General features: G+C 43.3%; 1 protein-coding gene across 2 annotated transcripts; it reads left to right on the forward strand.

The window, feature by feature from the left end:
* The first annotated feature begins 1,620 nt into the window (after positions 1-1,620).
* cul1b (cullin 1b) lies at positions 1,621-16,492 on the forward strand. 2 transcript variants are annotated; one of them, XM_064949315.1, is made up of 22 exons: positions 1,622-1,911; positions 5,853-6,184; positions 6,494-6,668; positions 6,876-7,043; positions 7,148-7,198; positions 7,408-7,498; positions 7,646-7,809; positions 7,918-8,080; positions 8,260-8,390; positions 8,552-8,659; positions 8,772-8,878; positions 8,958-9,006; positions 9,124-9,255; positions 9,392-9,509; positions 9,609-9,685; positions 13,362-13,480; positions 13,562-13,667; positions 13,795-13,842; positions 14,317-14,399; positions 14,506-14,611; positions 14,703-14,816; positions 14,964-16,492. In XM_064949315.1, exons 2-22 carry the CDS (start codon positions 6,045-6,047, stop codon positions 15,042-15,044), a joined length of 2,331 nt encoding a protein of 776 aa, XP_064805387.1. In that variant the 5' UTR covers positions 1,622-1,911; positions 5,853-6,044; the 3' UTR covers positions 15,045-16,492. The 2 variants fall into 2 exon arrangements, with proteins under 2 accessions (XP_064805388.1, XP_064805387.1); XM_064949316.1 differs by lacking the exon at positions 7,148-7,198 and having other exon boundaries at positions 1,621-1,911.
* Positions 16,493-16,822: the final 330 nt, after the last annotated feature.

The raw sequence follows: 16,822 nt of genomic DNA on the forward strand, positions 1-16,822 counted from the left end.
AGGTGGTCTACAGCAAGCGGCAACGGTGAGAGACTTGTTTCTGGAAAGGTGGATTTTTTAAAGTAGAAGCTCAAATTGTTTGGGCACAGACCTGGAGAGTAAGACAGAATTCTGCAGGTTATCTCTGCAGTAGATTGCAACCCTCCCCCGTTGGCAGTTCTATCTTGGAAAATGTTATAGTTAGGGCTGGAAATTTCAGGGGTTTTGGTGGTCTTCCTAAGCCAGGATAACAGACACGGCTAGGACATCCGGGTTGGCAGAGTGTGCTAAAGCAGTGAATAAAACAAACTTAGGGAGGAGGCTTCTAATGTTAACATGCATGAAACCAAGGCTTTTACGGTTACAGAAGTCAACAAATGAGAGCGCCTGGGGAATGGGAGTGGAGCTAGGCACTGCAGAGCCTGGATTAGCCTCTACATCACCAGAGGAACAGAGGAGGAGTAGGATAAGGGTACGGCTAAAGGCTAGAAGCCTTCTAGGCTGTCTAGTACGTTCGGAACAGAGAGTAAAAGGAGCACGTTTCTGGGCACGGTAGAATAGATCCAAGGCATAATGTACAGACAAAGGTATGGTAGGATGTGAATACAGTGGAGGTAAACCTATGCATTGAGTGACGATGAGAGAGATATTGTTTCTAAAAACATCAGAGGAAGGAAATAATTGAGTAGATATATTTTATTGTCAGAAGAGGAGCTTACATTTACATTTTAGTCATTTAGCAGACACTCTTACCCAGTAGTGAGTGCAGTAGTGAGTGCATATATTTTCATACTGTTTTTGTATTGGTCCTCGGCGGGAATCCTACCCACAACCCTGGCATTGAAAGCGCATGCTCTACCAACTGAGCTACACGAGGTGGGCTCATTGTAATGGCTGGAATGGAATTAATGGAAGGGGGTCAAACACTTCCATTAGTTTGATGTGTTGGATACTGTTCCATTTAAGCCATTACAATGAGCCCGTCCTCCTACAGCCCCTCCCACTAGCCTCCTCTGATTATTGTATATCATTCTGAAGATAAACATGTAGCACAGTCCCCACTGGGGTCGTCCCCTGACCTCACAGTGTCACAGGAATCCCAGAGGATCAGGCGCTGTCATTCTCTGACCATGGCCTGTTAACAACAACACATCTTCATGTAGACTTTCTTTGAGAGTCTTTACACATCTAAACAATGGAAGAATAAATACCCTAATGAGAATCTTACCAATGAAGACCTCTGTAGTGGAACAGCACAGTTGGAGCCTCTTTATGTAACAGTGAAAAAGCACAGCTGGTTAAGTGGAGTGTTTAAAATGGTTAAATGCTGTATGTTTGGGCTGTTGAGTGGTACTACTGTATTTACCATAATTGAGTTATGGTATGTTATGGTATATAAAGCTTATTTGTTTACCATTTGATTTCTTGGCTTAGTTTATAAATTAACGTAATTGTAATAAATCCGGTTGTCAATGAAATAAAAGTAATGTCAAGTGAATCATTGGTTGGTTGTGTTTCTTCTTCAAACAAATATCCACAATTTAATTGATTTTATATTTGTATGATGCGCATGTGTTTGGATTTTGCCATTTTAGTTGTCACCAGTTACCACAGCCACAATGTAATAAACCCCGCCTATTTCTACCAATTTAAACCTAACCCGAACATTAAATTAAGACCAAAAATCGTATTTATGTTTTTAGACATTTTTACGATATAGACCATTTTGACGTTGACGCTGTGGTAACCCACTCACCGTGTCATCGTCATTTCATTTCACTAGGAGATCTTAGCGCTGCTACATCATCTTGAGACAACTGCGAAACGAAGGAAATCCCATCTCAGTCAAGAACCTAGTAAAGGAGGCGTCGATAGCTAGATTCCTGAACCTGTATTTCTCTATTGCTGGGGCAAATAAACGGTTCAGAAATGGTAAGAATAGCTTATTATTCTATTGTCTAAGTGCCATGAAGCTTTTATTTGAGCTAGTTAATTAGCTATCCTCTAGCTAGCGAGGAAGCAGCTCGTTGTGGGTAGCCGCGCAAGCAGGAGATGTTTTGGCGAATAATCCTGACTCATTGAACAGGGTGCCATTTTAATTTATCGGAAATTATGGTTTTAACCTCATATTTAGTTAAGAAAATATTGTCTGGCTCGTCATAGCCTTATCAAAATACTCAAACATGAATTAGACCGACGCCCGGCGACGACTAGCTATCGGGTCCAAAAATGGCAGCTACGCTGTTTAGAAAACTAACCTAGCTAGCTAACGGCTGACTTAGCTGCGTCAGCTAACGTTAGATACGTTATCCTAACCTAGTAATGGTGATGTTACTTTAGCTAGCCCATGAATGTGTTGATTTAGCGAACAAGTAACTTATACCAATAATAACTAGCAAACTTGAAAAAGTCACCGTGGTATCATATTTGCTCAAATGTTTTGCCATTAAATAACGTTAGCGAGTTAACGTTAAGTTAGTTTGCTGGCCAACAACAACAGTTCATGACACTTACTAGTCTGGCCAAATGCTGTTGGCAAACATGTCTGTGTTTAGTTATGACAATACAGATGAGCTCGAAGGCAAGCTGCCTTTGGACCTCTGTAACATTGAAGAGATTGCCCGCTAATGTACATTGAGCAAATTAAAACTAACGTTATTTATTTAGCCATATATACTCTGTCCAACCGAAGTACTGCAGTCTTTACCCTCTTCGGGCTCTGTCACTAAACTACACTCATTTGGTCTGAGTATCACAACAAACAATTATTTCTGCTCTGTCAAGGCAGAGTGGTAAGTGAGGGAAAGACGGTGTGTCAATGGAACAGTCGTCTTTTAGGTCATGTAGGCCTAGTTAGTGTTTGGTTTCAAGTGGGACAGAAATCTGACCCTGTCTGCCTCACACTCACCACCCCAGTAATGGCTTCCCCCACCAATCACTAACTACCCCATGATGGTTAGTAGGAAACAACCTCTTCCTACATGCTCTGTGCTTCCCTGACTTCCTCTGAGGCAGAACTGCTCTACTCTTGTAGGAAATAGAGCAGCTTGACATCTCTTTTTTTACCTTTATTTAACTAGGCAAGTCAGTTAAGAACATTGTTATTGACAATGAAGGCCTACCGGTTAACTGCCTTGTTCACAGGCAGAACGACAGATGTTTGTTTACCTTGTCAGCTCTGGGATTCAATCCAGCAACCTTTTGGTTACTGGCCCAACACTAATCACTAGGCTACCTGCAGCCCCATTCTGTTCCTCTGAGTCAGTCAGCAAAGCGCCTGTTTGATACAGCCTGAAGAAACCTGGATGCTAGACGTGTGTGCAAGGCTGAACACCCCCTCCCCGCCTTTACCTTAGATGACCTGTGTCTGTTTAACATGTGAGAGGCGTGCTGACTGCTGAGAGCTGTGACTATAAAATCAATCCTGGTGTGCGTGCGCACTAGCCTTTCAAATACTGAGCTGAGTGAGAATCAAAAGCTGTATACACTAATGAAATAGCCTGCCTTATTGCCCCAAAACACACCCTGCACTCCAAGCTAGAAAGCAATTAAATGGTTCCCAATACACTGTGATTTGACTACAGGATTGCGTGTTCCCGAGGCATAGCTTTTGCATTATCTGATACACAGTATCTCTGTTCTGTGAATGAATCACTCTTTCATGGTTCGAGCATTGGGCCAGTAACCAGAAGGTTGCTGCTTCGAATACCCGAGCCGACAAGGTGAAAATGTGCCCATGAGCAAGGCACATGGCCCTAATTTGCTTCAGGGGTGCCGTACCATTATGGCTGAACCTATAAAACAACTAATTTCACTGCACCTATCCGATGTATGTGGCAATGAAACATTTATTCATACATTTTTTTGCTTGTGGCAGACGACACCTAAGGTTTACCTTTTACATTTTAATTTTTAAAAATGTGTCATTTAGCAGACGCTCTTATCAAGAGCGATTTACAGTAAGTAGTGAGTGCATACATTTTCATACTGGTCCCCCTGCAGGAGTCAAACCCACAACCCTGGCGTTGCAAGCGCCATGGTCTACCAACTCAGCCACTCGGGACCTCTAGGCATTGGGTTTGTTAAATCTGTAGTCAATAAGGAAGTAGGTTAATCTTCTCTCGTTGAGAAGGCCTGATTGGGTCGAAGGCTAGCGAGGTGGTTTAGCTCTGTTTCTGTTTTATTACATTGTTGGTGTGTGTTAATGTATATGTAGGCTGTTAGGTAGGGCCAGGAAGATATCGGTATCACTATCTTTTGGCAAAAATGAAAAACTGAAGCAGACCAAACTCTTTGGTCCTTTAAAAACCTGCTGTATGTAAAATGTTGTGTGCTATAATACATATGACTCTGGATGATGTTTGTTACCAACATTAGGGTTGTTTTCTATAGAAGTTACATCTGCTTTGTTTTGTTTCCTTGCCATGATACTAACGAGTATCGCAATACTGGTATCGTCCCGGGCCCTAGTAAGGTTCAGTGACTCTGGCCAGGACACAGTGACTGAGGTAGCCTAATGAGATTTACCGGACTGCTTTCCCACGACCACAGCTCTCTCTCTTCCCTGACTCATTGTGCCATTATGGTTTCTCACAGTTGTATTGTGTTGTTAATGTATAATTTCCTGCAGAAAGGCCCAATTGGATTAGCTAGATATTTAAACATTAGCCTTACAGTTAGTGTAAGTAGTTGTAGGGTTGGTGAACCTTATTCGGATCACCATTAGCTGACGCCATTAGAAAAGTTACGTTACTGTTCTTGTCATGTGTTGACACGCTAGTCTAGCACAGATGTTCGTTCCTATTAGCAATCAGCCCTGAGGGGTATACTACAATAACGGTTCAGTGAGTTAGCCAGCTAACTTCTCTAAATGTTCTGAAACAGATGCACTTGAAATGGGCATGGTCGCTGACTCAACAACCAAAAGCACATATCTGAGTTTAGCTTTCTTAATGAACCAAAAAAGCAATAGGTATTTTGGTTGTTTATCAAAGTTAGCTGGCTAACTCATTTAACCTCCTTTGTAGTATACCCCCTGGGGTCTTTCCTAGAAACAACACATGATGGGGTCATGAAATTTGCAGTAGAGGAACATGATGACGTTGATGTGCCAGAGTTTCAGGTTTCACAACGAACTGTGAGGAAATCACTGTCATGGCCTCCATGTTCACAGCATGGACATCCTGTAAATTACTCACTCACCCTCCTTCTGTCTTTATTGAAGTTTAAGACTCCTGCCATCATGTGTACACACACACCGTAAACAAGTGACCACTGCTACTGGTGTGTCTAAATATAACATGGGAGAACTAGGCCTATCCACCAATCTAGTGCTGGTCATAAGCACAAACACACACAAACTGCTTGTCAACAGTGTCAGGAAGTAAATAGTGTTCAGGTTGCAACACAAACAAACATCCTCAGCCTTGTGCCTAAATGACGGTAAATGACCAGAGATGGAGACAAGGCTGGCTGTCCTCTGCTATATATAGACCCTCTGCCTGGCTGTCAACAACAATGAGCCTCACTTCCCTTCTCTCTCTTCATATCTTTGTAAATTGGAGAGGGACATTGTTGATGTTGCCATTTCCTGGTCTCCTGGCCAATCAGTGTTTATATTACATAGCGATGTATCTGACACTAATCAATGTCTTTGGACTGTGGAGAGCTCCTCTCATGTTGAATGTACTGCGGTTTCTGTCACAGTATTCTGTCACAGTCTGCCTGCCAGAGGACTGGGAAGGAAGTAGCCTGGCCCTAAAGTGGACTAATCTGTCATTAGCTAGCTGTAATCACGTCGTTCATAGTTCAGCTGCTAGAAAGAACAGTAACCACTGTTAGTAACCACTGTTTTCTCTCTCTTATTCCTCCAGGTCTTGTGGTGAGGTGTTGCTGGCATAAGGCTGTGAGGAGGAGCAACTGACGACAGAGCCAAACTTACTGACACGCACTCACCAGCCTCCCATGGACGGCACACTCTGAGACAACACTTGAGAGGAGAGAAACAACAGGAGTGGGAGCAGAGGAGAGAAGAAGGAGCTGAGGAGAGCAGGAGGGACGTGACGATGTCGTCCAACAGGGGCCAGAACCCACATGGGTTGAAGCAGATCGGGCTGGACCAGATCTGGGACGACCTGAGGGCTGGCATCCACCAGGTGTACACACGGCAGAGCATGGCAAAGTCACGCTACATGGAGCTCTACACGTATCCCACACGCCAAGTGGGGGGGGATTTAAGGGGTGGAATTTAAGGGGTTATTAAGTTGGTAAGGCTGCTGTGGTTTCCCTTTTGAAGGGTGTTTAAGGTTTATATGGCCTACTTCCCAAAGTAGAAGCTCACAGCAGTATGCAGTGTATATTGCAGTGTCATTATGGTGTTGTGTTCATGGGTGTGTCCTAGTGGTGCAATACTTACTGATGGGCTAGGTCACATCACATGTAGAGAGGTCAGAGTCCTGCTGCCATAGACCTGATACCACCACAATGTTTCTGTCTTAACTCCCCTGCCTGTCAGCCATGTGTATAACTACTGTACCAGCGTGCACCAGTCCAGTCAAGGCCGGGGGTCTGCCGTCCCCAACAAGCCCTCCAAGAAGAGCAGTACTCCTGGGGGGGCCCAGTTTGTAGGCCTGGAACTCTACAAGAGACTCAAGGAGTTCCTCAAGAACTACCTGACCAGTCTGCTCATGGTGAGTGGTATAGTGACATGGGGATTCCATCCTCTCCTGACCCGCTGGCACTTTGATGACCTTTCACAGGTCTAATGTGTGGTTGGATACAAGGAAAATATGGTGCCAATTCCACCTATCATTGTTTACTCTTTTTCTTGAACTGTACCTTATTTTGTTTGGTGACCAATGCATCTTCCATCTCCCCCTCTACTCTCTCTCTCCCAGGATGGTGAGGACCTGATGGATGAGTGTGTGTTGAAGTTCTACACACAGCAGTGGGAGGACTACCGGTTCTCCAGTAAGGTGCTGAATGGGATCTGTGCTTACCTCAACAGGCACTGGGTCAGACGTGAATGTGACGAGGGACGCAAGGGCATCTACGAGATCTACTCGGTGAGAGGAAGGGAGAGGGTGTCAATTTTCAACTGTAAAAGATGAGTGAATTATGACATTAGTTTATCCTCTCCTCCATTTATCCCTCGTGCCCTCTTCTGTAGTTGGCGTTGGTAACGTGGAGGGAGTGTCTATTCAGACCCCTAAACAAACAGGTGGGTATGATGATGATGTCACATCTGACTGACACAACACACGCACGGTAAATAGAATCACCAACCATGCCAGTTCAGTGTGTTTGACTGTGTCGTTCTATGTGTAACTGGTGTAGCGATGGAAAGTGCTGGGATCTTATTCTAAGACTGCAAACAACGTAATTCATACATTCATTGACTTTACACCGCTCGCTCGCTTTCTCTCTCAGGTAACGAATGCAGTCCTGAAGCTGATCGAGAAGGAGAGAAATGGAGAGACCATCAACACCAGACTCATCAGTGGTGTGGTGCAGTCCTACGGTACAACACACCTCAAACCAATCCACTTCCAAGTTTTCACTTAGACACGCATTTATAAAATATCACATTCCAGCACATCACCGAATTCTCTCTTATAGAAGAATTCAGAAGTCTCAGACTTGACTGTGTGTGTGTTGTCTCCTATAGTGGAGCTGGGGCTGAATGAGGAGGATGCGTTTGCTAAGGGTCCTACGCTGTCAGTGTATAAAGAATACTTTGAGTGCCAGTTCCTCACGGACACCGAACGCTTCTACACACGAGAGAGCACCGAGTTCCTCCAACAGAACCCTGTTACCGAGTACATGAAGAAGGTGAGGATGGAGGGGATGAAAAAGAGGGTGGGGGTAACAGCAGTGACGGGTGTAGGTGTAGCTCCATGAATGCACCAGGAAGTTAACCTTGTGTTTCTGTGCGTGTAGGCCGAGGCCCGTCTGCTAGAGGAACAGAGGCGTGTGCAGGTGTACCTCCATGAGTCCACTCAGGATGAGCTGGCCAGGCGGTGTGAACAGGTGCTCATAGAGAAACACCTGGAGATCTTCCACACAGAGTTCCAGAATCTACTGGATGCTGACAAGAACCAAGGTAGGGAATGATGTAGGGGGGTTTTCAGCTGCTCAACCCACAAAATGGAAAATACAATAGAGAATAAGTATAAGGAGTTATATATGCCTTGCTGTTATGAGTGCCTGTGTTCTTAGACAAAAGTTGTGTGTACTCAGTCTCTCATTCTCTCTCCCTCTTTCTCTTTTCCTCCCTCTTAGATCTAGGTCGGATGTATAACTTGGTGTCTCGTATAACGGATGGCCTAGGAGAGCTAAAGAAACTCCTAGAAACACACATCCACAACCAGGGCCTGGCCGCTATAGAGAAATGTGGAGAGGCTGCTCTCAACGTATGTACACGCACGCTTGTGTGTGTGTGTATGTATGTATGTATGTATGTATGTATGTATGTATGTATGTGTGTGTATATATGTATGTGTATATATGTGTATGTATATATGTGTATATGTATATATATATATGTGTGTGTGTGTGTGTTTGTCCCTCCTAGGACCCTAAGGTGTATGTCCAGACCACACTGAATGTCCATAAGAAGTACAACGCTCTGGTCATGTCTGCCTTCAACAACGACGCTGGCTTCGTAGCTGCTCTAGACAAGGTGCACTCTAGTTGTTTAATAAACAACTTTTTTTCTCCTTGAAAAACAACAATGTAGTAAGGATTCCTATATAAATACCCAGAACTGATGTTGTAGCGCGTTCTCTCTCCAGGCGTGTGGTCGTTTCATCAACAACAACACGGTCACTAAGATGGCCCAGTCCTCCAGCAAATCACCTGAACTACTGGCTAGATACTGTGACTCTCTGCTCAAGAAGAGGTGGGTAATCTACTGAATGGCGCTGGGGCTATTGTCTGTCTCTGATGTATCTAAACATTCACTGTGTTCTGTTCTCCAGTTCTAAGAACCCAGAAGAGGCAGAGTTGGAGGACACACTCAACCAAGTGGTGAGGACCTTCTCTTTGTTCATAAACCTTTTGACTTTCTCTTCAGAACTAATTTGAGTTACCAACTGTTTCAACCTCCTATCTCAATAAACCTTTCATATGTTGCTCATCCCTCAGATGGTGGTGTTTAAGTATATAGAGGACAAGGATGTGTTCCAGAAGTTCTATGCTAAGATGCTGGCTAAACGCCTCGTCCACCAGAACAGTGCTAGCGACGACGCAGAGGCGAGCATGATCTCCAAACTCAAGGTCTGTCACACACACACATACACATATATATATATATATATATATATCTATCCAATCTCCCACAGACTGATCACCCCAAGGAATGTAAAAGAAAATATGTAATTTTGAAAGTATTGTGACTTTCTCTCTCCCTTAGCAAGCGTGTGGCTTTGAGTACACATCTAAACTACAGAGGATGTTCCAGGACATTGGAGTCAGCAAAGACCTCAACGAACAGTTCAAGAAACACCTGACCAACTCTGAACCTCTCGACTGTAAGCACCTGTTGGTTTGTCTTAATAAACCTAATACTTCTGTTTACTGGTATTTGTTGTAAATGTGTTTGCAATGCTAAATAATGAGGTGTGTTACAGTGGACTTCAGTATCCAAGTGTTGAGTTCCGGGTCCTGGCCGTTCCAGCAATCATGCACCTTCGCTCTGCCCTCCGAGGTGAGACTCAACTCAATACCAATTCAACCTTGTAATGATACACACATCCCTCCTATAACTCCAACACAACTCAATACAACAAAAAATACACTCCCCAACACATTTATTTGGACAGTGAAGTTAACTTTTAATTTGGCTCTATACTCCAGCATTTTGGATTTGAGAGGCGATAGTACCGAATGTCACCTTTTATTCTGAGGGTATTTCCATACATATCTGTTTTAGAAATGAAAGGACGTCATGTATCTAGTCCCACCATTTGAAGGTGACAAGTAAATTCAGCAAAAAAAGAAATGTCAACTGTTTGCTGAAAATAAACTTAACATGTGTAACTATTTGTATGAACATAGTCTTATGAAAAAGTTTGGACACCCCTCTGAGGCTGCATAATAATTTACTGTCGTCACAGAAAATGATCACAGTGGCATGCCATTCATTTTCTAATAAAAGCTGAGTACTGGGGTATTGTCCAGACGAAGATTTCTAGTGTAGCAATATTAAGTTGTATGAAATTAAATCACATGTGAAAAATAGGCTATGCAGAATGTGGGCGCCCTTGTCATTCTGTTGATTTGAATACCTGTAACTACTTAGCACTGATTAATTGGAACACACAATTGGTTTGGGTGAGCTCATTAAGCCTTGAACTTCATAGACAAGTGCATCCAATCTTGAGAAAAGGTATTTAAGGTGGCCAATTGCAAGTTGTTGTTCTTTGACTCTCCTCTGAAGAGTGGCAACATGTGGGCCTCAAAACAACTCTCAAATGACTTGAAAACAAAGATTGTTCAACATTATGGTTTAGAGGAAGGCTACAAAAAGCTATCGCAGAGATTTAAGCTGTCAGTGTCCACTATGAGGAACATAGTGAAGAAATGGAAGACCATAGGCACAGTTCTTGTTAAGGCCAGAAGTGGCAGTCCAAGTAAAATATCGGAGAGGCGAAGGATGGTGAGAACGGTCAAAAACAGCCCACAGACCACCTCCAAATACCTACATCATCTTGCTGCAGATGGTGTCACTGTGCAACGTTCAACAATTCAGAGCACTTTGCACACGGGGAAGCTGTACGGGAGAGTGATGTGGAAGTCTTTTCTGCACACATGCCACAAACAGAGGCGCTTGAGGTATGCAAACGCACATTTGGACAAGCCAGCTTCATTTTGGAATAAGGTGCTGTGGACTAATGAAACAAAGATGTGAGTTATTTAGTCATAACAAGGGACGTTATGCATGGCGGCAAAAGAACACAGCGTTCCAAGAAAAACACTTGCTACCCACATTAAAATTTGGTGGGGGTTCCATCATGCTGTGAGGCTGTGTGGCCAGTGCTGGTACTGGGAATCTTGTTAAAGTTGAGGGTCGCATGGATTCCACTCAATATCAGCAGATTCTTGGGAATAATGTTGAAGAATCAGTCACACAGTTGAAGTTACGCGGGGGCTGGATATTTCAACAAGACAACGACCCAAAACACTGCTCAAAATCTACCTGGGCATTTATGCAGAGGAACAAGTACAATGTTCTGGAATGGCCATCCCAGTCCACAGACCTGAATATCGTTGAGAATCTGTGGGATGATTTGAAGCGGGCTGTCAATGCTCGGCAACCATCAAACCTAACTGAACTGAAGATGTTTTGTAAGGAGGAATGTTCCAAAATACCTTCATCCAGAATCCAGACACTCATTAGAGGCTATGGGATGTGTCTAGAGGCTGTTAATTTAGCAAAAGGAGGCTCTACTAAATATTGATGTGATTTTTCTATTGGGGTGCCCAAAGTTATGCACCCGTCTAATTTTGTTTTTATGCATATTGCACATTTTCTGTTAATCCAATAAACCTCATTTCACTACTGAAATATTACTGTGTCCATCAGTTACTTGATAGATCAAATGAAATAGCTGATCCAAACACCCAATTATTTATAAATGGAAATTGACAGGGAAATTGGCCAAACATTTTCATACGACTGTAACAAGATTCAACAACTGAGACATGAACTGAACAAGTTACACAAACATGTGACTAACATAAATGGAATAATGTGTCCCTGAACAAGGGGGGGTCAGTATCTGGTGTGGCCACCAGCTGCATTAAGTACTGCAGTGCATCTCCTCCTCATGGACTGCACCAGATTTGCCAGTTCTTGCTGTGAGATGTTACCCCACTCTTCCACCAAGGCACCTGCAAGTTCCCGTACATTTCTGGGGGGAATGGCCCTAGTCCTCACCCTCCGATCCAACAGGTCTCAGACGTGCTCAATGGGATTGAGATCCGTGCTCTTTGCTGGCTATGGCAGAACACTGACATTCCTGCCTTGCAGGAAATCATGCACAGAACGAGCAGTATGGCTGGTGTCATTGTCATGTCAGGATGAGCCTGCAGGAAGGGTACCACATGAGGGAGGAGGATGTCTTCCCTGTAATGCACAGCGTTGAGATTGCCTGCAATGACAACATGCTCAGTCCAATGATGCTGTGACACACCACCCCAGACCGTGACGGACCCTCCACCTCCAAATCGATCCTGCTCCAGAGTACAGGCCTCGGTGTAACGCTCATTCCTTTGACGATAAACGCGAATCCGACCAACTCTGGTGAGACAAAACCGCAACTCGTCGTTGAAGAGCACTTTTTGCCAGTCCTGTCTTGTCCTGCGATAGTGGGTTTCTGGCCATGGTGGGTTTCTGGATGATCAGCTATCCGTCCTGTCTCCCTGTAGCGCTGTCTTAGGCGTCTCACAGTACGGACATTGCAATTTATTGTCCTAGCCACATCTGCAGTCCTCATGCCTCCTTGCAGCATGCCTAAGGCACATTCACGCAGATGAGCAGGGACCCTGGGCATCTTTCTTTTGGTGTTTTTCAGAGACAGTAGAAAGGCCTCTCTAGTGTCCTATGTTTTCATAACTGTGACCTTAAATGACTACCGTCTGTAAGCTGTTAGTGTCTTAATGACCGTTCCTCAGTTGCATGTTCATTAATTGTTTATGGTTCATTGAACAAGCATGGGAAACAGTGTTTAAACCCTTTTACAATGAAGATCTGTGAAGTTAATTCGTAAAAATTCAAATATCTTTGAAAGACAGGGTCCTGAAAAGGGGAAGTTTATTTTTTTGCTGAGTTTATTTGGACAAATTCACTTGTGTATTACATTTTAGTGTAAAGTTTGGTATTTGCTACCATATTCCTAGCAAACAATCACTTTTATTGTAAATAAGAATAGAATGTTTCTGAACACTTCTAAATTAATATGGATGCTACCTTGATTATGGATAATCATGAATTCATCGTGAATAATGATGAGTGAGAAAGTTACAGATGCATAAACATCATGTCCTCAACATGCTAACCTCTCACCATAACCAATAACAGGGGTGGTAAATGTTTTGGGGGGGGGTATGATATTTATTCCTCTAGCTTTCTCACTCAATGCTTATGACCCCTTCAAATGGATGAACTAGATGCATGAAGTGCTTTCATTTCAAAACGGTAAAACATGTATAAAAATAAATGCCCATAAATAAAATGTGACATTCTGTACCGTCACCTCATATAAAACACTTGATCTCATATCAAAATGATAGAGTATATAGAAACCATTTAAAAGTTTTAGCTTCACTGACCAAATACGTAAGGGAGAGTAGACCTAATGCATTAACCTCTCATCCTCCAGTTGGAGCGTAGCTACCAGCGGTTCACAGCATTCTACGGCAGCAGACACAGCGGTCGGAAACTCACCTGGCTCTACCACCTGTCTAAAGGAGAGCTGGTCACCAACTGCTTTAAAAACAGGTACAGAGTTGGTACAAGGTCACTTCTCACTAGAATCTGGAGATGTATGTTATCACATATTTAATTTAATGTATGTTCCAGGTACACTCTGCAGGCCTCTACCTTCCAGATGGCTATCCTGCTGCAGTACAACACAGAGGACCTGTACTCCGTACAACAACTCACTGACAGCACACAGATCAAAACCGTGAGTTATGCTGGTACTGTGCTCTAAATAGAGATGTATTAAATGTTTTTAAATGACCCCTGATGAGATTTGCACATTTGTATTTCACTGGCTGTGAATATTGTTTTTACCATTTTGTTGTTTTTAGGACATTCTGGTTCAAGTGTTGCAGATCTTGTTGAAATCCAAATTGCTGGTAAGTGCAAGTCAAGTAGAATGTGTTGTATATAATGATAGTCCGTTCACTAGAGGGCTCTGGACTCTGCAGTATAAAAGCCTACACGCTGATGGAAAGTAGTGACTCAAATCAAATGTTATTGGTCACATACGCATGGTTAGCAGATGATAATGCGAGTGTACCGAAATGCTTGTGCTTCTAGTTTCCGACAGTGCAGTAATATCTAACAAATTCACAACGACTACCTTATACACAAATGTAAGGGGATGGAATTTGTACATATAAATATATGGATGCATGTTGGCCGTGTGGCATAGGCAAGATGGTATACAATACAGTATATACATACGAGATGAGTAATGTAGGATATGTAAACATTATTAAAGTGGCCAGTGATTTGAGTCTATGTTGGCAGCAGCCTCTCTGTTAGTGATGGCTGTTTAACAGTCTTGAGATGGAAGCTGTTTTTCAGTCTCGCGGTCTGTGTGTCAGGTCCTGGAGGATGAGAATGCTAACATAGACGAAGTGGAGTTCAAACCAGAAACCCTGATCAAACTCTTCCTGGGATACAAGAAGTAAGTCCGCTCTCTGTTTCTCCTTTTGTGTTGTCTGGTTCTTGTGCGTTTTCTGTCTAAGCATAGGTTTAATCCTTATAAAAATGTTTGTTGTTCATGTCTCCAGTAAGAAGCTGCGTGTGAACATTAACGTTCCTATGAAGACTGAACAGAAACAGGAGCAGGAGACCACACACAAGAACATAGAGGAGGACCGCAAGCTCCTCATACAGGTGTGTTCCCGACCGCATATACATGTTTTTTGAAACTCCTGAACTGAATTTCTCTTTCAGTGTGTATCACTAAGTATTATGAACTGTGTAGGCTGCCATAGTGAGGATAATGAAGATGAGGAAGGTTCTGAAACACCAGCAGCTCCTGGCTGAAGTCCTAAACCAGCTCTCGTCCCGCTTCAAACCCAGAGTCCCAGTCATTAAGGTAACACACACACTTACCTGTCGCAATACATTTTCAAAGGACTCCCACACATTGCACCAACTGTAATATTTTTGTCTTAAAGTACATATTTTTCACCCCCTTTCCCTCTCTGCCCCCTTTTTCTCTGCTACCCTTGTCTCTCTGTAGAAGTGTATAGACATCCTGATAGAGAAGGAGTATCTGGAGAGAGTGGATGGAGAGAAAGACACGTACAGCTACCTGGCTTAACCCGCTCCCTTCCCTCTTATTTTTGTCTTTTTTTTTTTTATGTCCGAGTAATAAAGTGTGGTTCTTCTGACTGGCAGACGTGTGTGTGCTCAGTGGGACATATACACATGGACACACTATCTCGTTTTGATATGCAAATATGATCAGACCCCCCCCCCCCCCATGGCATAGTGGGAAGTCCAACCAGAGAGCTGTGTCCACAGTTACTGCATGCAACTGCCTCCCTGCTAGCCTGGTCTCAGATTGATATCCTACGAAGCAGGTTTGAGGAGTTAGCGAGGTAACTTTGGTCAACTGAGTTCAACTCAGGATAAGCGGTCATACGAAAGTGGCTCACCTTTTAGCCAGGTACATTTATATGGCAATGAATCCTTCAGAACTACCCTGCTCCGAGGCAGGCTAACTCAATGTTAACTCCACTTACCTTGAATGAAATGACTGGGCCCTGAGTTGAGAACCAATGAAATCAGATTCCCTCATCAACCCCTTCATTTCAGGAAGATGACTGATATTTGATGAATCAAATGTTATGTTAAAATCACATTACATATTTTAGTCATGTCAGAATGCCTTTTAAACTTAACGCAATGTAACTTTTGTATGACTTAATACAAAATAAGTGTGTGTATATAAGAGTGAGAGAGGGGGGGGGCATTAATTAAAAATAAAGACAGCCCTTCTGAAAGCATTTCACACCGCAGTCTGCTGAATTTGCAAGATACATTTTCATGCATTCTGATTTCGGCACAAATTAAAATGTTAAACTGAGTCGCCCATGGATTGATTTTTGTCTCATTTAAGTTCGCCGTGCGACATGCACGCGCAGTTACAAGCCTGCTGGAGTTAGCCGCAGACAAGACATTTTGAGCCTTGTGTAAGGATGAAGCCTGAGCTGGTTTGTGAAGCTGGTTAGTTTTAGAAAACCCAGAGTAGATCCAGCTTGCTTCGTAGGATACTCAGGTGTAGCAGCTAACTATCGTTATCCTCCCAGACAACACATGCACTAGGAGGAGTTGGCTGAAGCACACAGAACTGGACCAGTACGCTACCTCCATATAGCCAGAGGAGTAGAGATGACTGGTTTTACCACCGAAGGAAATCAGTTGTCTGGATAAAATGGAGACGCCCCTGCAATTTAGATCTGTCGGCGGGCATTATTCAATCTGTATTGCTGAAGTTCAGCGGAGACTGCATTCACGGTAAACGCTACATATTGCCTCAGAAACTACCATTTAATTTCTATCGCGTAGAGCGCTGAAGTGTTGGATCCACTGAACTCGTGCCCTACCCCAAGCCTCTTCCCCCACGGGGTCTTGTAAAATCCCTGGTATGGGGTTTCATAGGGGATTGGACCTGTAACCCCCTGTATCATTACTGCAATGAGGAAACCATTTGTATAGTGTAGTTAATTTTACAAATGTGTGCTAAATAAAGTCAAGGTTTCTCTAGTGGTCTTGTCAGTGGCTGGGTTGTTACTTATACCAAGATGTGGTGTGAATTTTCATTATAAACTGGGTGGTTTGAGCTCAATGCTGATTGGCTGACAGCCGTATACACGGGTATGATAAAACATTTATACTGCTCCAATTACGTTGGTAACCAGTTTATAATAGCAATGAGGCACATCGGGAGTTTGTATATGGCCAATATACCACGGCTAAGGGCTTATTAACTCCCATATACCACACCCCCTCGTGGCTTATTGCTTAATTATAGCACTGTAGTCTATACCGCTCATTTAACACAACTCTGAAAAGAGTTGTTTGTACAAAATTACT

This window comes from Oncorhynchus masou, chromosome 30, assembly GCF_036934945.1.
Source record: "Oncorhynchus masou masou isolate Uvic2021 chromosome 30, UVic_Omas_1.1, whole genome shotgun sequence".
Taxonomy (NCBI): Eukaryota; Metazoa; Chordata; class Actinopteri; order Salmoniformes; family Salmonidae; genus Oncorhynchus; species Oncorhynchus masou.